Genomic DNA, 16392 nt, shown 5'->3' with positions numbered 1-16392 from the left:
AATGTTGCTTCTGAATCCCAACTGCTGGAAGCCACAGGAGGGGAAGAGAGCTGTAGTGCTTCCATTCAGCTTGCAGTCATCTGGTTGGCTACAGTCAGAACAGGAGGCTGGACTACGTTTGTTGCTGGCCTGATCCTGCAGGTTCATCTTGTGTTCTTATGTCTGGGATCTGTTGACTTCTGCTTCAGGCCAGGAGTGCCAACTTGCATAAAACATTGGGGAGGGGGCAAGTAAGCCCACCCCACATAACTGATCACATGACTCAGTGCACACACAACTTGGGGGGCAAGCCCTCTCAAATATTTTATTAGGGGGCCAAAAGGGCCTCGGCTCCTAGGAGTTGGCTCCTATGCTCCAGGCAATGGAATGTTAGACCCTCCAGAATCCCATTGTGACTTGTTTTCAAGGCACTTTGAGGGCAAAGTTGATGAGTTTCAGTTGATGCCTCTTGATGGCATTGGGCAAGTTGCTTGTAATGAAGCGGCCACCCATGTGTTCTCTCAGTGCCTTTCCCTCCTAGATGACTGAAGCCTGCCATGGGGATATGACTGGTGGAACCAGGATGTGGCAGTGCATCCTTGTGGGAAGGAGTGCTCCCAACCTTCTGGAAGGAAGCTGTGACTTGACCACACCTGAAGAATCCGATCCCGGTGGATCCATTGGTTTCTGACAACTACTGTCTGGTCACCACGACCCCCTTCTTGGGAAAGCGATGCAGAGGGTTGCCATGCAGTTGCTGTAAAAACACTTGGATGAAACACTGATTATCCTGATCCATCTAGGACAACTCAGTTGGGGTTTATGTGCAGTTATGGAACTGAATTGGCTTTGACCTTTATTGAGAGAAGACAAGAGGATGGCCTTGTGATTCTTTCTTGATCTCTCAGCAGCTTTTGATAGAGAGTGTACAACCTCATTCAGAGCACCCAATTGACCATGCTACCCTTCTGGCATAGTGGTCAGAGGAGCAGACTAAGACACATAAATTCTGACTTCTCTCCCTTCCTCAGTTTTCCAGTCTTGAGTTTAGTTTCCCCCATTCATCTGTCAGCGTGCAAAAAGTTTGCATGGCAATGTGCACACATTTTGTATTCATTTTTTGTATAACAGTCTTGTTTTTATACAATTTTGTCTAGTACAGTATTGCATTGTGGGTACGATATGAGGATGGCAAGCATATGCAAAACCTCGTATACTTGATCCATTCTCTTGGAACTGCCCCCAAGTGACCATCCTTACCTTTCCAAAGTTGGTTGTGAGCCAAGGAGGCCTTGTTCCCAAGCAAGATGGAGAGCTTTTTAAGCTCTCTGACATGCTTACTGGGCTCTGGGTGATTCTCACAAGATCTTATGGGTCTGCCCAAGTTTCTATAAAAGCATCCCAGAGTCCCTAAGCAAGGCAGAGAGTTAAAAAGCTCTTTCCACTCTGTGAAAATGCTAGCAAAAACAGCTTTGAAGCTCTCTGCCTCCTGTGCGATTTCAGGCACTCAGCCTTCAACTGCGTATGGCTGAAATCACACAATTAAATGTATGTATGATGCAATTGTACTGTTGTTATGTACTGTATACACATTTTTACAAGAAATTCCTCCCTATATAACACATTTACATATTACATTTGTGCATGCACTTTGTGTGTGAGCTTTCCCCATTTTTGAGAACTATATCACAATGTGTGGAGAAGTGCAAATTTTGAAGGGCAGGTGTGTTTCCGTTTAGCAAAGCATAAATTAGGCTCACATCAAAATGTGGACAGAATGAATTTCCCTCTCACCCACCCACCACAGTGGTTAACTTCATGACTTGGAGAGTTTTGCTCCCCACCCCCCGCCCCCGCTATAGGGCAAAAGGTATTCTCCAAAGTTCTTCCACTGCCAGAAAGCTCATGAAAATGGTGGAAGTGGCCATCTAGCCAAACTAACCAGACTGTGTAGAACACTAAAACCCTTCATTAGCTTAATTGTGCCCAGTAATTATGAATTATGCTGCACTGGGTTGTGGTTCAGGACCTAAGTCCTCCCCTGTGTCTTTATTCAGCAAAGAAGAGACAGAGGTGTCTTCAACTGTCACTCTCTGCTAAGCTCCAGGAAGCTGACATTCCACCTCTCTGATGTGCTAAAAATGAGAAGCGGCCAAGCAGGGCAGCTGCAGTAATGCAAGCATTCTTAATTCCTCTGATCTGATCAGGATCCAGCTTTTCCTTTCTTTCCCTCTATTTTCCTGTTGCACCCCCCCAAAGGCCCATTGACTGCCACTGGAAATCAAAATTGTTGCAAGCTGGGGAGGGGGGCAGACTGGATCAGGGTGGCCCAACTTTCCATACCAAGTGGGCTGCAAGAGTACTTTGGCATGGAACCCACAGGCTGCACACTGCCTTGTTGCATGGGGGGGGGGGATTGAGGCAAGATTTGACACACAGCCAGCCCTCTCACAACCGTATCAAAGCTACCAAGTGAGGCTCTGGGCTTTGGGAAGGAGGCACAAGGCTCTAGTAGGACTCCAGAGCCCTCCCACCTTCTTCCCCAAACTGGGAAAACACTAACTAGGCCTTGGGAAGGAGGCGGGGGGACTCTAGGATCCTGCCACAGCCCTCATGCCTCCTTCCCAAAAAAGGCCTCAAGGGCTGCTTGTGGCCCTTGGACTATGTGTTGGACCCTCCCAGTCTGGATGATGCCCTGAGTTGCTTCCAATTCTTTGTTCCTGCATCTGTATGGGTGGAAGGTATGAGAGCAAACTTGCCAAACCAGTCCCCTTGGCAAGGTAATGTCTTTGGCTGGCTAGTTAAAACACTGTGATGAACATAACCAAAGCAGTTGCTCTGTGTGGTAGAACAAATGGGTGGGCCTTTCCAACTAGCTTTTAAGTTGGAGAACAGCAGAGGGAGAGAAAAAGAGAGAGGAGGAGGAGGAGGAGGAGGAGGAGAAGAAGAAGAAGAAGAAGAAGAAGAAGAAGAAGAAGAAGAAAGAAAGAAAGAAAGAAAGAAAGAGGGATGTGTGAGCTACGTTGGAAACAGGAGACACAGAGATCTGCCTGCTCTGTGATGGATCCAAAGTTGTGAGTAGGGCCTGCTGGGGTATTAAAGTTGTGATCTCTTCTGTCCCTTTATCTACATATGTGTAAATAAAACCATATATCCTAAAGACACCACAGTCTCCACTGAGCTTCATTCCAAGGAGACTGAACCTTGGGGGAAGCACAGGAATCCCTGGAGTTTTTCACTTCTCAGAGATGGGATGCGGTGTAACAATACATAGTCCCTAAGATAGGATGAAGAGGAACCATTGATGAGCACCCTTTGGGTTCGGTCAGTCAGCCAGTTACAAATCCACTGAGTGGTAGCATAGTCAAGACCGCATTGGAACAACTGATTGGTTCAAAATTGGGAAAGGAGTACGACAAGGATATATATTGTCTCCCTGCTTATTTAACTTATATGCAGAATTCATCCTGCAAAAGGCTGGGCTGGATGAATCCCTAGCCGGAATTAAGATTGCCGGAACCTCAGATATGCAGATGACACAACCTTGATGGCAGAAAGTGAGGAGGAATTAAAGAACCTTTTATTGAGGGTGAAAGAAGAGAGTGCAAAATATGGTCTGAAGCTCAACATCAAAAAAACTAAGATCATGGCCACTGGTCCTATCACTTCCTGGCAAATAGAAGGGGAAGAAATGGAGGCAGTGAGAGATTTTACTTTCTTGGGCTCCATGATCACTGCAGATGGTGAAAGCAGCCACCAAATTAAAGGATGCCTGCTTCTTGGGAGAAAAGCAATGACAAACCTAGACAGCATCTTAAAAAGTAGAGACATCACCTTGCCAACAAAGGGCAGTATAGTAAAAGCTATGGTGTTCCCAGTAGTGATGGATGGAAGTGAAAGCTGGACCATCAAGAAGGCTGATCGCTGAAGAATTTATGCTTTTGAATTCTGGTGCTGGAGGAGACTCTTGAGAGTCCCATGGACTGCAAGAAGATCAAACCTATCCATTCTGAAGGAAATCAGCCCTGAGTGCTCACTGGAAGGACAGATCCTGAAGCTGAGGCTCCAGTACTCTGGCCACCTCCTGAGAAGAGAAGACTCCCTGGAAAAGACCCTGATGTTGGGGGAGATGGAGGGCACAAGGAGAAGGGGATGACAGAGGACGAGATGGTGGGGCAGTGTTCTGGAAGCTACCAGCATGAGGGAGGCAGTGGAAGACAGGAGGGCCTGGCGTGCTCTGGTCATGAAGAGTTGGACACAACTGAAGGATAAACAACAACAACCGCCCCTTGCCAGCCGCTGGAGGGGAGAAGGCGGCTCTTGTGGGTTTCCCGTAATGGGCCCCGGTCGGCCCCTGTGAGAACAGGATCCTGCACTAGACCTGCCACTGGCCTGACTCAGCAGGGCTCTTCCTCTCTTCATAGGGAGCCTCCAGGTCCAGAGTTTTTCCTGCTGAGAACAGGAGGCTGGCTAGAGGGGCTCCCTTTGGCCTGATCCTGCAGCCCCGTCTCTTGCTCTTACGTCCAGGGCAGGGCAGAGCGGGAGGACAGTGTTCTCGAAGCTACCAGCATGAGTTTGACCAAACTGCGGGAGGCAGTGGAGGACAGGAGTGCCTGGCGTGCTCTGGTCCAGGGGGTCACGAAGAGTCGGACACGACTAAACAACTAAACAACAACAACAACAATGTTTTGACAGCTGATTGTTTTTCTTTTCGTTTCTTACAATTTAAACATATCGTATTTTTCGCTCTATAAGATGCACTGGACCACAAGACACACCTGGTTTTTGGAGGAAAACAAGAAAAAAAATATTCTGAATCTCAGAAACCAGAACAGCAAGAGGGATCGCTGCGCAGTGAAAGCAGCAATCCCTCTTGCTGTTCTGGCTTCTGGGATAGCTGCGAAGCCTGCATTCACTCCATAAGATGCACACACATTTCCCCTTACTTTTTAGGAGCGAAAAAGCGAGTCTTATAGAGCAAAAAATACAGTAATTGTTTAAAAAAGAAAAGTTGAGTAAGAGGGACATAATAGGACTTTATTAAATTATGCATGGCCTGGAGGAAATGGGCAGAGAAAACCTTGTCTCCCTCTTTTCTAACACTGGAACCCGGAGACCTCCAGTGAAGCTGCTGAATGCTAGAAGGCTCAGGGCTGATAGAAGGAAATTCTTCTCCCTACAGTGCACAGTTTGACTGTGCAAGTCTCTCTCGCAGGAGGCAGTGATGGCCTCCAACTGGATGGCTTTGAAAAGAGATTAGACAAATGGAAGAAAAGGCTATTGATGCTATGAGCCTCTGATGCCAAAAGGAGTAAGACTTCTGAATGCCAGCTGCTGGACACTGCAGGAGAGACGGCTCTGAGGACTGAATCCTGCTTGTGGGTTTCCTGCAGGCGTCTGCTGGGCCGCAGGATGCTGGACTAGGTGGGTCTTTGATCCACTATGGCTTCTTATATATTTGTGAAAGGACGAAAGAAAGTCTGGGGACAGACAAGAAGACGGAGAGAAAGGGAGAGAGAGGGAGAGATAGTTGAGAGTCGGCTGCTGGGCAGCTGTGTCTGCAGTGATGGGCATCTTTCCCTGGCGATCTGATGTGAGGGTACAGATCTGTTGCCTGAGTGGGGCACACCCAACGCTCTATCTGGAGATTTGCAAAACAAACTAGAAATTACAAAAAGCCCACCTGCCCAGTAATCTCTCATTGCCAAGGAAGCCAAACGCAAGCAACTCCTTGCTGTTTGAGGCAGAGCACCTGGTCATACAATGTGTGAATTCAGACATGTTTGTCATGCACATTGTCTCACCAGAGAGCCATCATTGGCTCCAGACATCTTGCTGCCTAAGACAAAGGACAAGAGGGTGCCCTCCCCCAGGGGACATACAGAAGCCGACTGGACTGTTACTTGAGTAGAGCTGAGTGGGGTTTCAAACCCTGGTCTCTCCCAGGACCTAGTCAAGCACTCTAACCAGTACACTGCACCAGCTCCCCCTGTCGAATGGACACTTGAAGGCAAGCTTAGCCTTGCTTCCCTGCCCAGTAAAGGAAGCAGACGCATGAGCACGTCAGTGAACCTTCTCCCTCCAAGTGCGACCTACATTCTTACAGACATACAATGAGAACACAACCACACCCAGCCCACTGAACTTGAGCAAAGGATGGCAGAAAGGTGAGACAACTCTGAACACCTGAGTTCTTTGTGCAAGTCCCCCAACAAGGAGCCCAGAAGGCAACTCACAAAGTGTGTCTGAGGCAGAGAACAGAAGTGCTGGTGAAAAGTCACACACCCAGAAGCTCAAGCAAGCAAACCAAGGCATGTAGACAGAGAGGCAAAAACATTTTCTCCTCTCAGACAAGCCTGGGACCTAATTTGTTCTCGATCTGAGGAACAGATTCTGGGAAGTGGATGTTTTTCTAGATAGTTTGAGTTCTGAATTCTTACTAAATGTTGTTCTCCCACTCTTTATCTAAAAAGCTCAGGCAAGCTTCCCTGTGTATCTAGGAGCATTTTCTCTCTATATATTTTTATACTGATGCATTTCTTAATATATGTGATTTTTGCATTCTGCTATCTTCCTGACAGTCATTTTAACTGCAGATAATGAAAGAGCATCTCTTTAATTGCCAGTAATGGAATGCAGATCACAAAAGAGGTGCAAATTGTATGCTATGAAAACCAGTCCCATGTGTAAGCTGTAAATAAGAGAGCCCAGCAGGAAGGACCTTCCATTAAAGAAGCTGGACAAACCCAAATTTCTCTGGCTGAGAGTGATGCAAGTCAGCATGACAAGGCATATAGTTGATGCAGTATAAATGCACTGATGGTCACCTATCATACTTCGAGAGACCCAACCCAAATAAGCACCACAACACGAAGGGAGATGGGGTTTTGCACTGTTTTCTGTGATGTCTGATCTTCAGATAGGGAACAGATGCATGGGAGGGAGAGGGAGAATGCAAGAGTTGCTTCTTACCTGGCAAGGCCTTGGCCCACTTCAAGACATGCACCAGCTGCCTCTCGCCTGACTCATTCAAGTTGGTCAAGAGGACAGCAAAGGGATCAGGCTGGTTGCTGTCATGGCCAGCACACACCACCCCTGGCTCAATAGCCTCCAGGACATGAAGGGAGATGGGCTGGTGCTCCAGGCTCCCAATGTGTGTCATGGTCATCTTCGGAGCTTGCTCCTCTTTAGGACCGGAGGAGCCAGCTGCTTCCCCTTCTTCTTGCATCTTCAGGTTTCTCAGCTTCTTTCTCTTGTGGGCTGCAGCAAGTAACAAGAACAAAAGAGCTGAGAACAGAAGAAGAGACTGCTTGGATCAGGCCAGTGTCCAATCTAGTCCAGAATCCTGTTGTCACAATGGCAAATACCCCAAAGAACCAAGGAATCTAGATATACTGCTTCTGGACCTGGAGGTTGCATAAGAATGTCCGAAGAGTCGTGCTGCTGGATCAGGCCTAAAGGGGCCCATCTAGTCCAGCATCCACTCTTCAGTGGCCAATCAGAGGCCCCAGTCGGAAACCCACAAGCAGGTTCTGAGCACAAGAGCACCTTCCCTCCCTGCAGCTTCCAGCAAATGGTGTTCAGAAGCATTGCTGTCTCTGACCATGAAGGCAGAGCACACCCATCTTGGCTAGTAGCCATTAATAGCCCTCTCTTCCTCTATTAAAGCCACCTTAGTTGGTTATCGCAGCCTCCTGTGGCAGCAAGTTCCATAGTTCAACTATGTGCTGTGTAAATAAGTTTAGTCAGAAAACTTCACTCTGTGGGTCAACTGAGACCCCCATTCAGGTCAGCAACCAGCACACAGCAATTGATGGAGAAGCTCATAAGAAGCCGTCAATGGTGGCTCCCACTTAACAGCTGATGAGAACCAGCTGCAGTGTGCTGAATGGCCACTTAGCTGTGATTCCTGCATTGCAGGGGGCAGACTAGGCAGGGGCGCCGACTTATAAAAAATATTGGGGGGGCCCATACCGGGGTCCTGCCCCGGGAAGTTTTCTAAATTTTAGATGAAAATTAGTGAGTTTTAAAGTTTTTTAAAAGTATTTTAGAGTCATATGATCAACATTAGAACCCCGAAAACTCGACTCTCTATAACTCCACACTCCGGGAAACTCGACAAGCCTGAAACACTTTTTGGCTTTGAAAAAAGAAACAAAACATAAACATGCACGGTATTTTCGTAAAAAGCTAATTTAATTTACAGTAACAATTATGCTTATAGACTATTACAGAGCAGTGAATATATAGCTCTGAAAAGACTGAAATGATATTTAAATAAATCCTAAACTATCATTAAAAGAATAAAACATAAAATATTGCTGTCGCACAGTAATAGCACTTTGATTAATAAGTGAAATAGCTAATTTAAGCTTACTTTGAATAAGGCTGAGGGTTTATTAAATAAAAATAATATCTCAAAGTTAATGCTTTAATACAGTTAATAAAGTTAATACAGTATGCCTAATACTGTATGTAAATACTGTAATACTGTATGTAAATAACGGGCTTTAATTGGGTCTTACACCCTAAAAATATTTAAGTATTTGAAAATAACTAATACAGTACTATAGTAATATAGAAATACAGTACTAAACTAGTACTAATATTTTGAAACTGAAAATTTAACATTCTGTATTGTCAGGGGCTCAGGAGCAGAGGCACAGGGAAGATGGGAGATGGAGAGCGAGGGCGAGGAATCAGAGGGCAGTGTAGGAGGAGACAGTGGTCCGAGGGATTCCATAAGCCTCTCCAGCGAATCGGAAGATTCACAGAAGGGAGCGCCAGTGGCCAGGGGTAGGGGGGTCCCAAGGGGAACGCCCCAGGAGCAAGGGGGCAGCAGGGACTCCCAGAGTAGTAGTTGGAGATCAGGACCAGCTTCCCCACCAGAGCAGAGTGGGGGGGGAAGGGTCCCAGGCATCGGGACCACTACTTCCCCCACCAGGGAGAGAAGACGAGGCAGAGCTGACCACGCCTTCCTCGGAGAGTCGTACAACGGAGGGGAGGTCAGATCCGGCCAGTGTCACGGAAGAGGGAAGCAGTGATAGAAGCAGTGTAACGGTTAGGAGAAAGGTCACTGGGTTGGCGCGAGAAGCAAGTTCAAATGTACAGGAGCGCGGGACAGCAGAGAGTGAGGATTGGGAACCGGGTCCTAAAGCACGCCGGAGGCAAGGGGAGGAGCTAAGCGACTCAGCGTTGGAAGAGTCCAGGAAGGGCAATGCCCCAGAGGGCAGGAGGACCCAGAGGAGGAGAGAGCAGCGCAGAAGGTGGAGCAGGGCTAGGATCTTAAACTGGTGCGGAAGGGGAAGTGATTCAGATAGGACTTCGCCGATCTAGAGTCTAGACGTAGGGTTGCACGCTCTGGCTTTAAAATGGAAACTATACTTCAATAAAGACTTTTGTACATAATATCAGCCTGGCGTTGGTCCTCTGTGAGCTGGGACCTAGAGGCAGCCCTGACATGTATGTATTTAATTCTCTATTTTATAAAGATTTTTAATATCTGACAGTGAGTTTGGAGTAGCCCAATGCAAAAATCCTGAGGATCCATGTGGATCCATGCTTTGTAACCACGTTTTTGCACCACTGTGACCCTAGGCAACAGTGGGTGCGTGATTTTTTTGGTGCAAGATGTAGCCATGAACATGCTATGTGATCTGATGGTGAATTTGGGGTGACCCAATGCAAAAATCCTGAGGATCCATGTGGATCCGTGCTTTGTAACCACGTTTTTGCACCATTGTGGCCCCAGGCCACAGTGGGTGCGTGATTTTTTTGGTGCAGGCTGTAGCCATGGACATGCTATGTTATCTGATGGTGAATTTGGGGTGACTCAGTGCAAAGATCCTGTGGATCCATGCTTTGTAACCACGTTTTTGCACCATTGCAGCCCCAGGCAACAGTGGGTACGTGATTTTTTTGGTACAGACTGTAGCCATGGACATGCAATGTGATCTGATGGTGAATTTGGGGTGACCCAATGCAAAAATCCTGAGGATCCATGTGGATCCGTGCTTTGTCACCACGTTTTAAATGGGGAGGGAAGGAAAAACACAGAAGGGACAAGAAGCACAAGAGGGGTGTGCGGAGAAGCAGCTGGCTAAGAATGCAGGGGAGGAGTTTAACGGGGTGGGGGGGAGGAAAGGAAGGCAAAAGTCCCCGTCCCCCCAAGCCAGCCCCCTCTCTCTCTCTCCCACCTGCGAGTCCCTAGAGCATGGAGAGGAGGAGGTGGTGGGCTGGAGCCTGCACGCAGTGTGACTAGGAAAGAATTAGGACTCGATCCTTTCCTTAACCCTCTGCTTGCCAGGAGGGCAGGGGATTCCCTGCTCTTTGTTGAGTTTGAGCAAACGGAGCAACAGAAGCGGGTGGGCAGTAAGACCCTGAGGCAGAATGAAGGAAAGCAGCAGCTTCCGCCTTCCCTCCGCCCGCCCGCCCGATCTTATTTTTGCCTGATTTTTGCCTATTTTTGCCCCTGCGCTCCGGCGAGTCAGCTCCAGGGACCACACATTCGCTCAATAACACGCACAGACATTTCCCCTTACTTTTTAGGAGAAAAAAATCTGCGTGTTATAGAGCGAAATTTACGGTAATAATTTTCTTAAATTATTGGGGGGGCAAAGCCCCCCCAAACGAATTTTTGAGGGGGCTCAGGCCCCCTCAGGCCCCATGGAGTCGGCGCCTATGAGACTAGGTGGGCCTTGGAGGTGCCTTACAACTCTACAATTCTACGATTCTATGAATGTGGGTATTGGCAAGCCACAACACCTACTAAAGCAGCAACAGGGGCAGCGGTGTGATGGCTGAATTCTGGAAGCTTCTAAGGATTCACTGAATGCACAGCCAACAGGCCAAGAGATAGCATGGGCAGGATTTTCTTGCGATCACTGAAATTGTTGTGTGGATACACTATTAGATAAGCCAACCTCCTAGCTTCTGCTGGACTTTGGGCTTCTCAGCTACCATATGGCTGAATTTCTTTTAGCCATGACAGCTACTGGTATTACCTACTGACTTTAGCCAATTGGAACATCTCAAATTAGAGGCAGTATTCCTGCAATACCCCAGTGGTGTAGCATGGGTTATCAGCACCCAGGGCCGCATGGAAGGGGAGAAGGGAGGGAAACGGGTGGAGTATGCATGTGCATTCAACTGCCTAATGGCCTCCGCGTCACCCTGGAGCTCACAGCCACAGAGATAAGAAAAGAAGAGTAGTTCCATTGTCTGGAGAGGTCACTTCCTGGTTTGCATGGAGAAGCCATTTTCAACAGAGTCCAGCAGTGGAAGCGGGAAGCTGTATTGAGGCAGCGCCAGGTGTTCAACATTTGCGCAAGTAACAATTTTGGGCCTGGGGCAACCACCCCTGTGCCCCCTCATGCCACGCCACTGGAATACCCTGCTGGGAACACAGAATAGATGATGATGAGGATGATGAGGATGATGATGATGAATTTATTTATTACTCACCCTTCACCCTAAGGTCCCAGTGTGGGTAACAGCATTAAAAACAATATTAAAAGTAATTTAGAACCATCTCAGTCAGCATCAAGGAAACAATACTGAAGATAATGCAGAAATGGTGCATAACCCCAGTTAAACTTTCCTCTATGCATAAACATACTTCACCTATGTCCTGGTAAGGGTGTGGGGACAGGAGGAACTATAAGCACTTGTAGTGGACATACCCAATTGTGGTAAATTTTGGGGAAGAAATGTTTAATGAGATATGCAACATTGCAAATCAGCATGTCACCAAGCCTCCAGAGCTTAAGTTACTGATTCTGTGTTTAAATGAGAATCAGGATTTGGGGGATAAATCACAGAATTGATCTGCGTCTCCATGGACAGCTGTGAGTCCAAAATGACTCCCAGGCTGTGCACCTGGTCCTTCAGAGGCACAGTTACCCCATTCAGGACCAGGGAGACCCCCACACCCACCCGCCCCCTGTACCCCAAAAAGAGTACTTCTGTCTTGTCTGGATTCAACCTCAATCCATTAGCTGCGATCCATCCTCCAGTGGTAGAACATAAGACTCTTCACCTCAGGGTCATGGGTTCAAGTCACATGCTGGATTCAAGCCACGTGGTGGTCCCTTCCAACTCTACAATTCTATGTTAAGAGAAGTTACTACAGAGCAAAGGTTTTGCATTCATCTACAAAGCTAATAGGTGGAGAACGACAACTCTTTATTTTCTTTTTTAGTTTTTATGTCAAAAAAGAGAAGAGAAGACTCATGAGAAGAGAAGACTCCCTGGAAAAGACCCTGATGTTGGGAAAGATGGAGGGCCCAAGGAGAAGGGGAGGACAGAGGACAAGATGGTGGGACAGCGTTCTGGAAGCTACCAGCATGAGTTTGACCAAACTGGGGGAGGCAGCGGAAGACGGGAGGGCCTGGCGTGCTCTGGTCCAGGGGGTCACGAAGAGGCGGACACAACTAAACGACTAAACAACAACAAACAATGTCAAAAAACACTTCATATTTGTTAACTGTTGTACATTGCTTCTTCTTTGATTTTTTCAATCTTTAATAAAAATCTTAAAAAAAAAAAGAATTGATTAATCTATTGCATTTCATTCCCACCTTTCAGTGTTTTATTGTTTTTGTTTTAGAAAAAAGGTGCAGGTGCTGGAACTCACTATGAAGTTGTTATAGTAAGTGCCACACTTTTAACATTGGGGGGGGTGCTGGCACTGCGTACCCCAGAAAGAAAGCACTGCCACTTTTTCTTCCCTGGAGCTCATGGTGGCACACACAGCTCTCCCCCTGCTAGGCAGGTTAGGCTGAGGGGCTGGGACTGGCCCAAGGCCACACCCAGTGAGTTTCATGATGGCAAAGTGCGGGGATTTGAACCTTGGTCTCCCCCAGGTCCTAGTCTGAAACTACACCACACTGGCTTTCCACAGAGGCTGGACCTCTCTCCATTCAAAACCTGCAAAACAGAACAGAACATTTTCAGAATTTCTTCTGCCTAAGCTCTGCTAAAAGAGAGAGAGAACAGGAACCAGACAAAAGAAGCCCCAGAAAGATGCCAAGTTGTTTCAAGGGGGCATCTAAGCAGACCCTGTCCCCAGCAGACAGCAACCTTCACACACAGACCTTGCATCATATTACACAGGAACAGGAACAAAACACAAGGAAACCTGTGATTACGACTCTCTATTTCTCTGAAATAGGCTGCTTAATGCATTTATTTATTTATATTCACTCTGTGTCTGCATTAATATTTGGCAATGCTAGTGGCTGTAAAAGAAAAAGTCTGTGGAGCCAGATTTTGTTATTCTAGACAGGAAGCAGCGACCATTTTATCCCTCTGCGTCAACCCCAGGAGTCAGCCAGAGGGGTCTCACTGCCCCTCAAGAAAGGCATAGGGAAGTCAGTGAGTGGGAGCAGCTACTGAAGAGGGACAGAAGCCCACCAATTTTATCCAACTGAAGATTAATTTTAATTTTTAGATTCTAAACTGAGCATGTGTAAAAGATTTGAAAATGGTGCTAGCAAGAGCAAGAGACAAAGACTGGAAAATGCTGTGGTGATGAAGTTAAGAGCAAGCACTACTTTCTTGCATCAACCACTCACTGAAGCAACAAGAGCCAAGAGTGAAGCTACCCAGCCTGAGCCAACCACTAGCATGCAACCCCACAAAAACTTCCCTGAAAGAGAAACAGTGAAGCAGGATGTGGAACAGCAAGCTCATTAGGTTTTTTTTAAAAAAAATAATATTTATTACTTTTAAAGCTTACAAAAAAGAAAGAAGAGAAAGAAAACAAAAAAGAGAAAAAACAATACAATACAAAACACAACCTTAACACATTAAACTAAACACAATAAACAAAATAAAACAAAACAAAAACAATTTAAAAACATATATCATACCTTTTCCATACTCTATCTTTCATTCCCTTGTTTCATCAACCTCCTCTCACCTCCCTCTTTGTGTTCCACTTCCATTAATTGTTTCAGCAATTCCTTTCCATCTTTCTCTATTTTCTACCATATAAATGTCTTAATATATTTTTAATCTTATTTCCATTAAAACTAGTATACTTATTTAAGCTTAACTCCTTATAACATTTCTACTAAGGCCATAAAATTTCATTCCAACATTTTTCTATCACTCATTAATTTTACAATGTTTCTATATATAGACTTTAAATTTTCCAATCTTCTTCCACCATCTCCTCTCCCTGGTCTCGGACGCTGCCAGTCACTTCCATCAACTCCATACAGTCCATCAACCTGGAGATCTTATGTCCGAGGCTCTTAACTCTTTTCCAAGTCCCTTCTGCAGGTCTTCTTCATATTCTTTAATGCTATAGAGCAGATCTCGGGGAAACTCCGACCTAGCAATACTTTTGTTCCTTCTCGACAGGTCAGCCAAATTTCCATAGTTAAAGCTAAAATCCATGAAGTATTTCAGGACATGTTTCAAGATTCCGCCAAATCCAAAGGCCCCCAGAACTCCAGTCTCCTCCTGACCCAAGTCCATGTCCCAAAAGTCAATTAATCCCTGCATAGAGGGATCTTTCCAGCTTTCCTTCTCCAGTTCAGGCCGGGCTTCGATCCTCAAAATCTGACTTTTTCTAGATTCAATCATAAAGGGCCTCAACTTATAGTCCTCAATTTGCCTCTGTAAGGCTGAGGCTCCCACTTGTATTACTTTAGGTTCGACAACAACAACTTTCTCTTTCTCCTTCTCCACATTTTGTTCTGCTAAAGTAGATTCCTGTAGCAAATCCTGAATAATTTCTGTATTGGTACTCACTTTTTGTCACAAATTAATCACTTTTTGTCCCAAGTTATCAATTTTAGTAGCCATAACATCCGTCTTCTTGTGAAGCTGTTCCAACGAATAGCTTATCTTACATAATGCAGTCACTAAGGCTTCTCCTGTCGACATTCTTAAATGGTCCAAGGCCAATCCTTGATTCTCACAGTTCTTATCCTGCAGCTGGAGATTCCCCAGCTCCACTCTCGTAACAGTTTCAAAAGCTCCCTCTAGAAGGAAACAGTCTCCACTTGTATCAGTCCTTTCAAGCACAGTTCCAAAAGTAAAGTTAGTTTCAATTTTCAGTTACTTTTCCTCCTTTTTAAACGCAGAAGAGGGCAATGGAAACAATATATTTCTCTTATTTAACTAACTGTCAACATACATTTTATTCACAGTCAACGAACTCTCCCAAAACGTCAATCTACTGGCAGCCCGTTTCCAGGTTCAAAGCAGTGGTAATTTAATTTTTATCACTCTCTCCTGCAGGCTTACACGGTCCAAAATCCCCCCCCCCTCTTCTCCTGCTTCCAAGGGGGGTTTAATGATTTTAATCGATGGAAGTTTAATCCTTTACATAAGGCTTTCCAAGACCTTAGCTTGCAGCTTCTTTGCTTCAATCTATTTACAAAAGGGGAAGGCGGACTTCCTGTTTGAAACCTTCCCGTTTCGGTACCAAATTAAGACGTTTGTAAATCCAATTTTCCGTTCTACTCACGGGTAGTTGTTTAGAGTCAAATTGTCCACAGGAAAAAGTCAGCGCTCTCCGGCAGCAGCTATGCGGCTTCGCTCTGTGAAAAAAGCAGTCAATTCGAAGCACCGTGCCACTCACCCCACGTCGCTCCGGATCCCCAAAACTGGGTTTCCCCGCGAGCAGGGGAGACGCAAAGGGTGCCAGCCGAATCCCACGTTCACAAGTTTCTCCCGCCTGTGATTTTAGTGGGTCTCCGCCTTCGCCGTGGCGGTCAGACCCTGATTTCCACGGAGCAAATTCCTCCCGATCGGAGGAACTCCGCCATTGCCGGAGGTGCCAACCCGGAGGCTCAGCAAGCTCATTATGAGGAAGCAGCCATGATGCTGCCTACTGTAACAGATGTTGGTTTGTGGCCAGAATTATCACATTAGGAAGTATCCTATTGGGCAGAGAGGGGTCCCTCTCAAGTTGTGCATCATTGTGGAACATTTTCAAATTCCAAGCAAGTGTACAAAAAGCAGTCTAGGTTTTGCAAAAAAATTCTTTTTTATTCAACAAAAGCAAATGGGAAAACATAGAGCCAAGAGTGGCTTGTATATTCTCCCTCAAAAGGCTGAAATTATTGCTTTGTTTGTAAACTCTTTCCAGACCTTGCTTTAGCTTTAGCTATCGAAGGGTTTGTTGGTGTCATTTCTATAAGGTGTTGTACGTCTTCATGGAATTGGACCCGTGTGCTGCATTTTTGGACCCGTGTGCTGGGTCATTCACAAGGTCAGCAAAGCCCTTCAGAAATCAGACCTATTATTGAGTTCTTGTGCAAGTTTGTTCACAGTTCACTTCTGGATTTTTTAAGGAAAATTAGAGAAGATTTTGATGAGCTTGAGAAATAAGCAAAAGCCACCTTGCCAAATGTCAACTCCAAAACAAGGAGACAAAGAGTGAGGGAACGGCAAAGA

General features: G+C 46.1%; 1 protein-coding gene across 1 annotated transcript in view; it reads right to left on the bottom strand.

Moving 5' to 3' along the window:
• Window positions 1-16392, bottom strand: part of LOC309352946 (androgen receptor-like) — a gene marked incomplete at its 5' end in the record, with an annotated part of 105342 nt that overhangs the window by 2201 nt on the left and 86749 nt on the right. The window contains one exon of the mRNA XM_081881770.1: window positions 6952-7239. Coding sequence (XP_081737896.1) covers window positions 6952-7239 — 288 coding nt within the window. The remainder of the gene's footprint in view (window positions 1-6951; window positions 7240-16392) is intronic.

Source organism: Podarcis erhardii, assembly GCF_964252035.2.
Source record: "Podarcis erhardii genome assembly, chromosome: 12".
NCBI classification, from domain to species: domain Eukaryota; kingdom Metazoa; phylum Chordata; class Lepidosauria; order Squamata; family Lacertidae; genus Podarcis; species Podarcis erhardii.
Note: the sequence above shows the minus strand (reverse complement) of the source record. Positions and strands in the feature narration are given on the sequence as shown.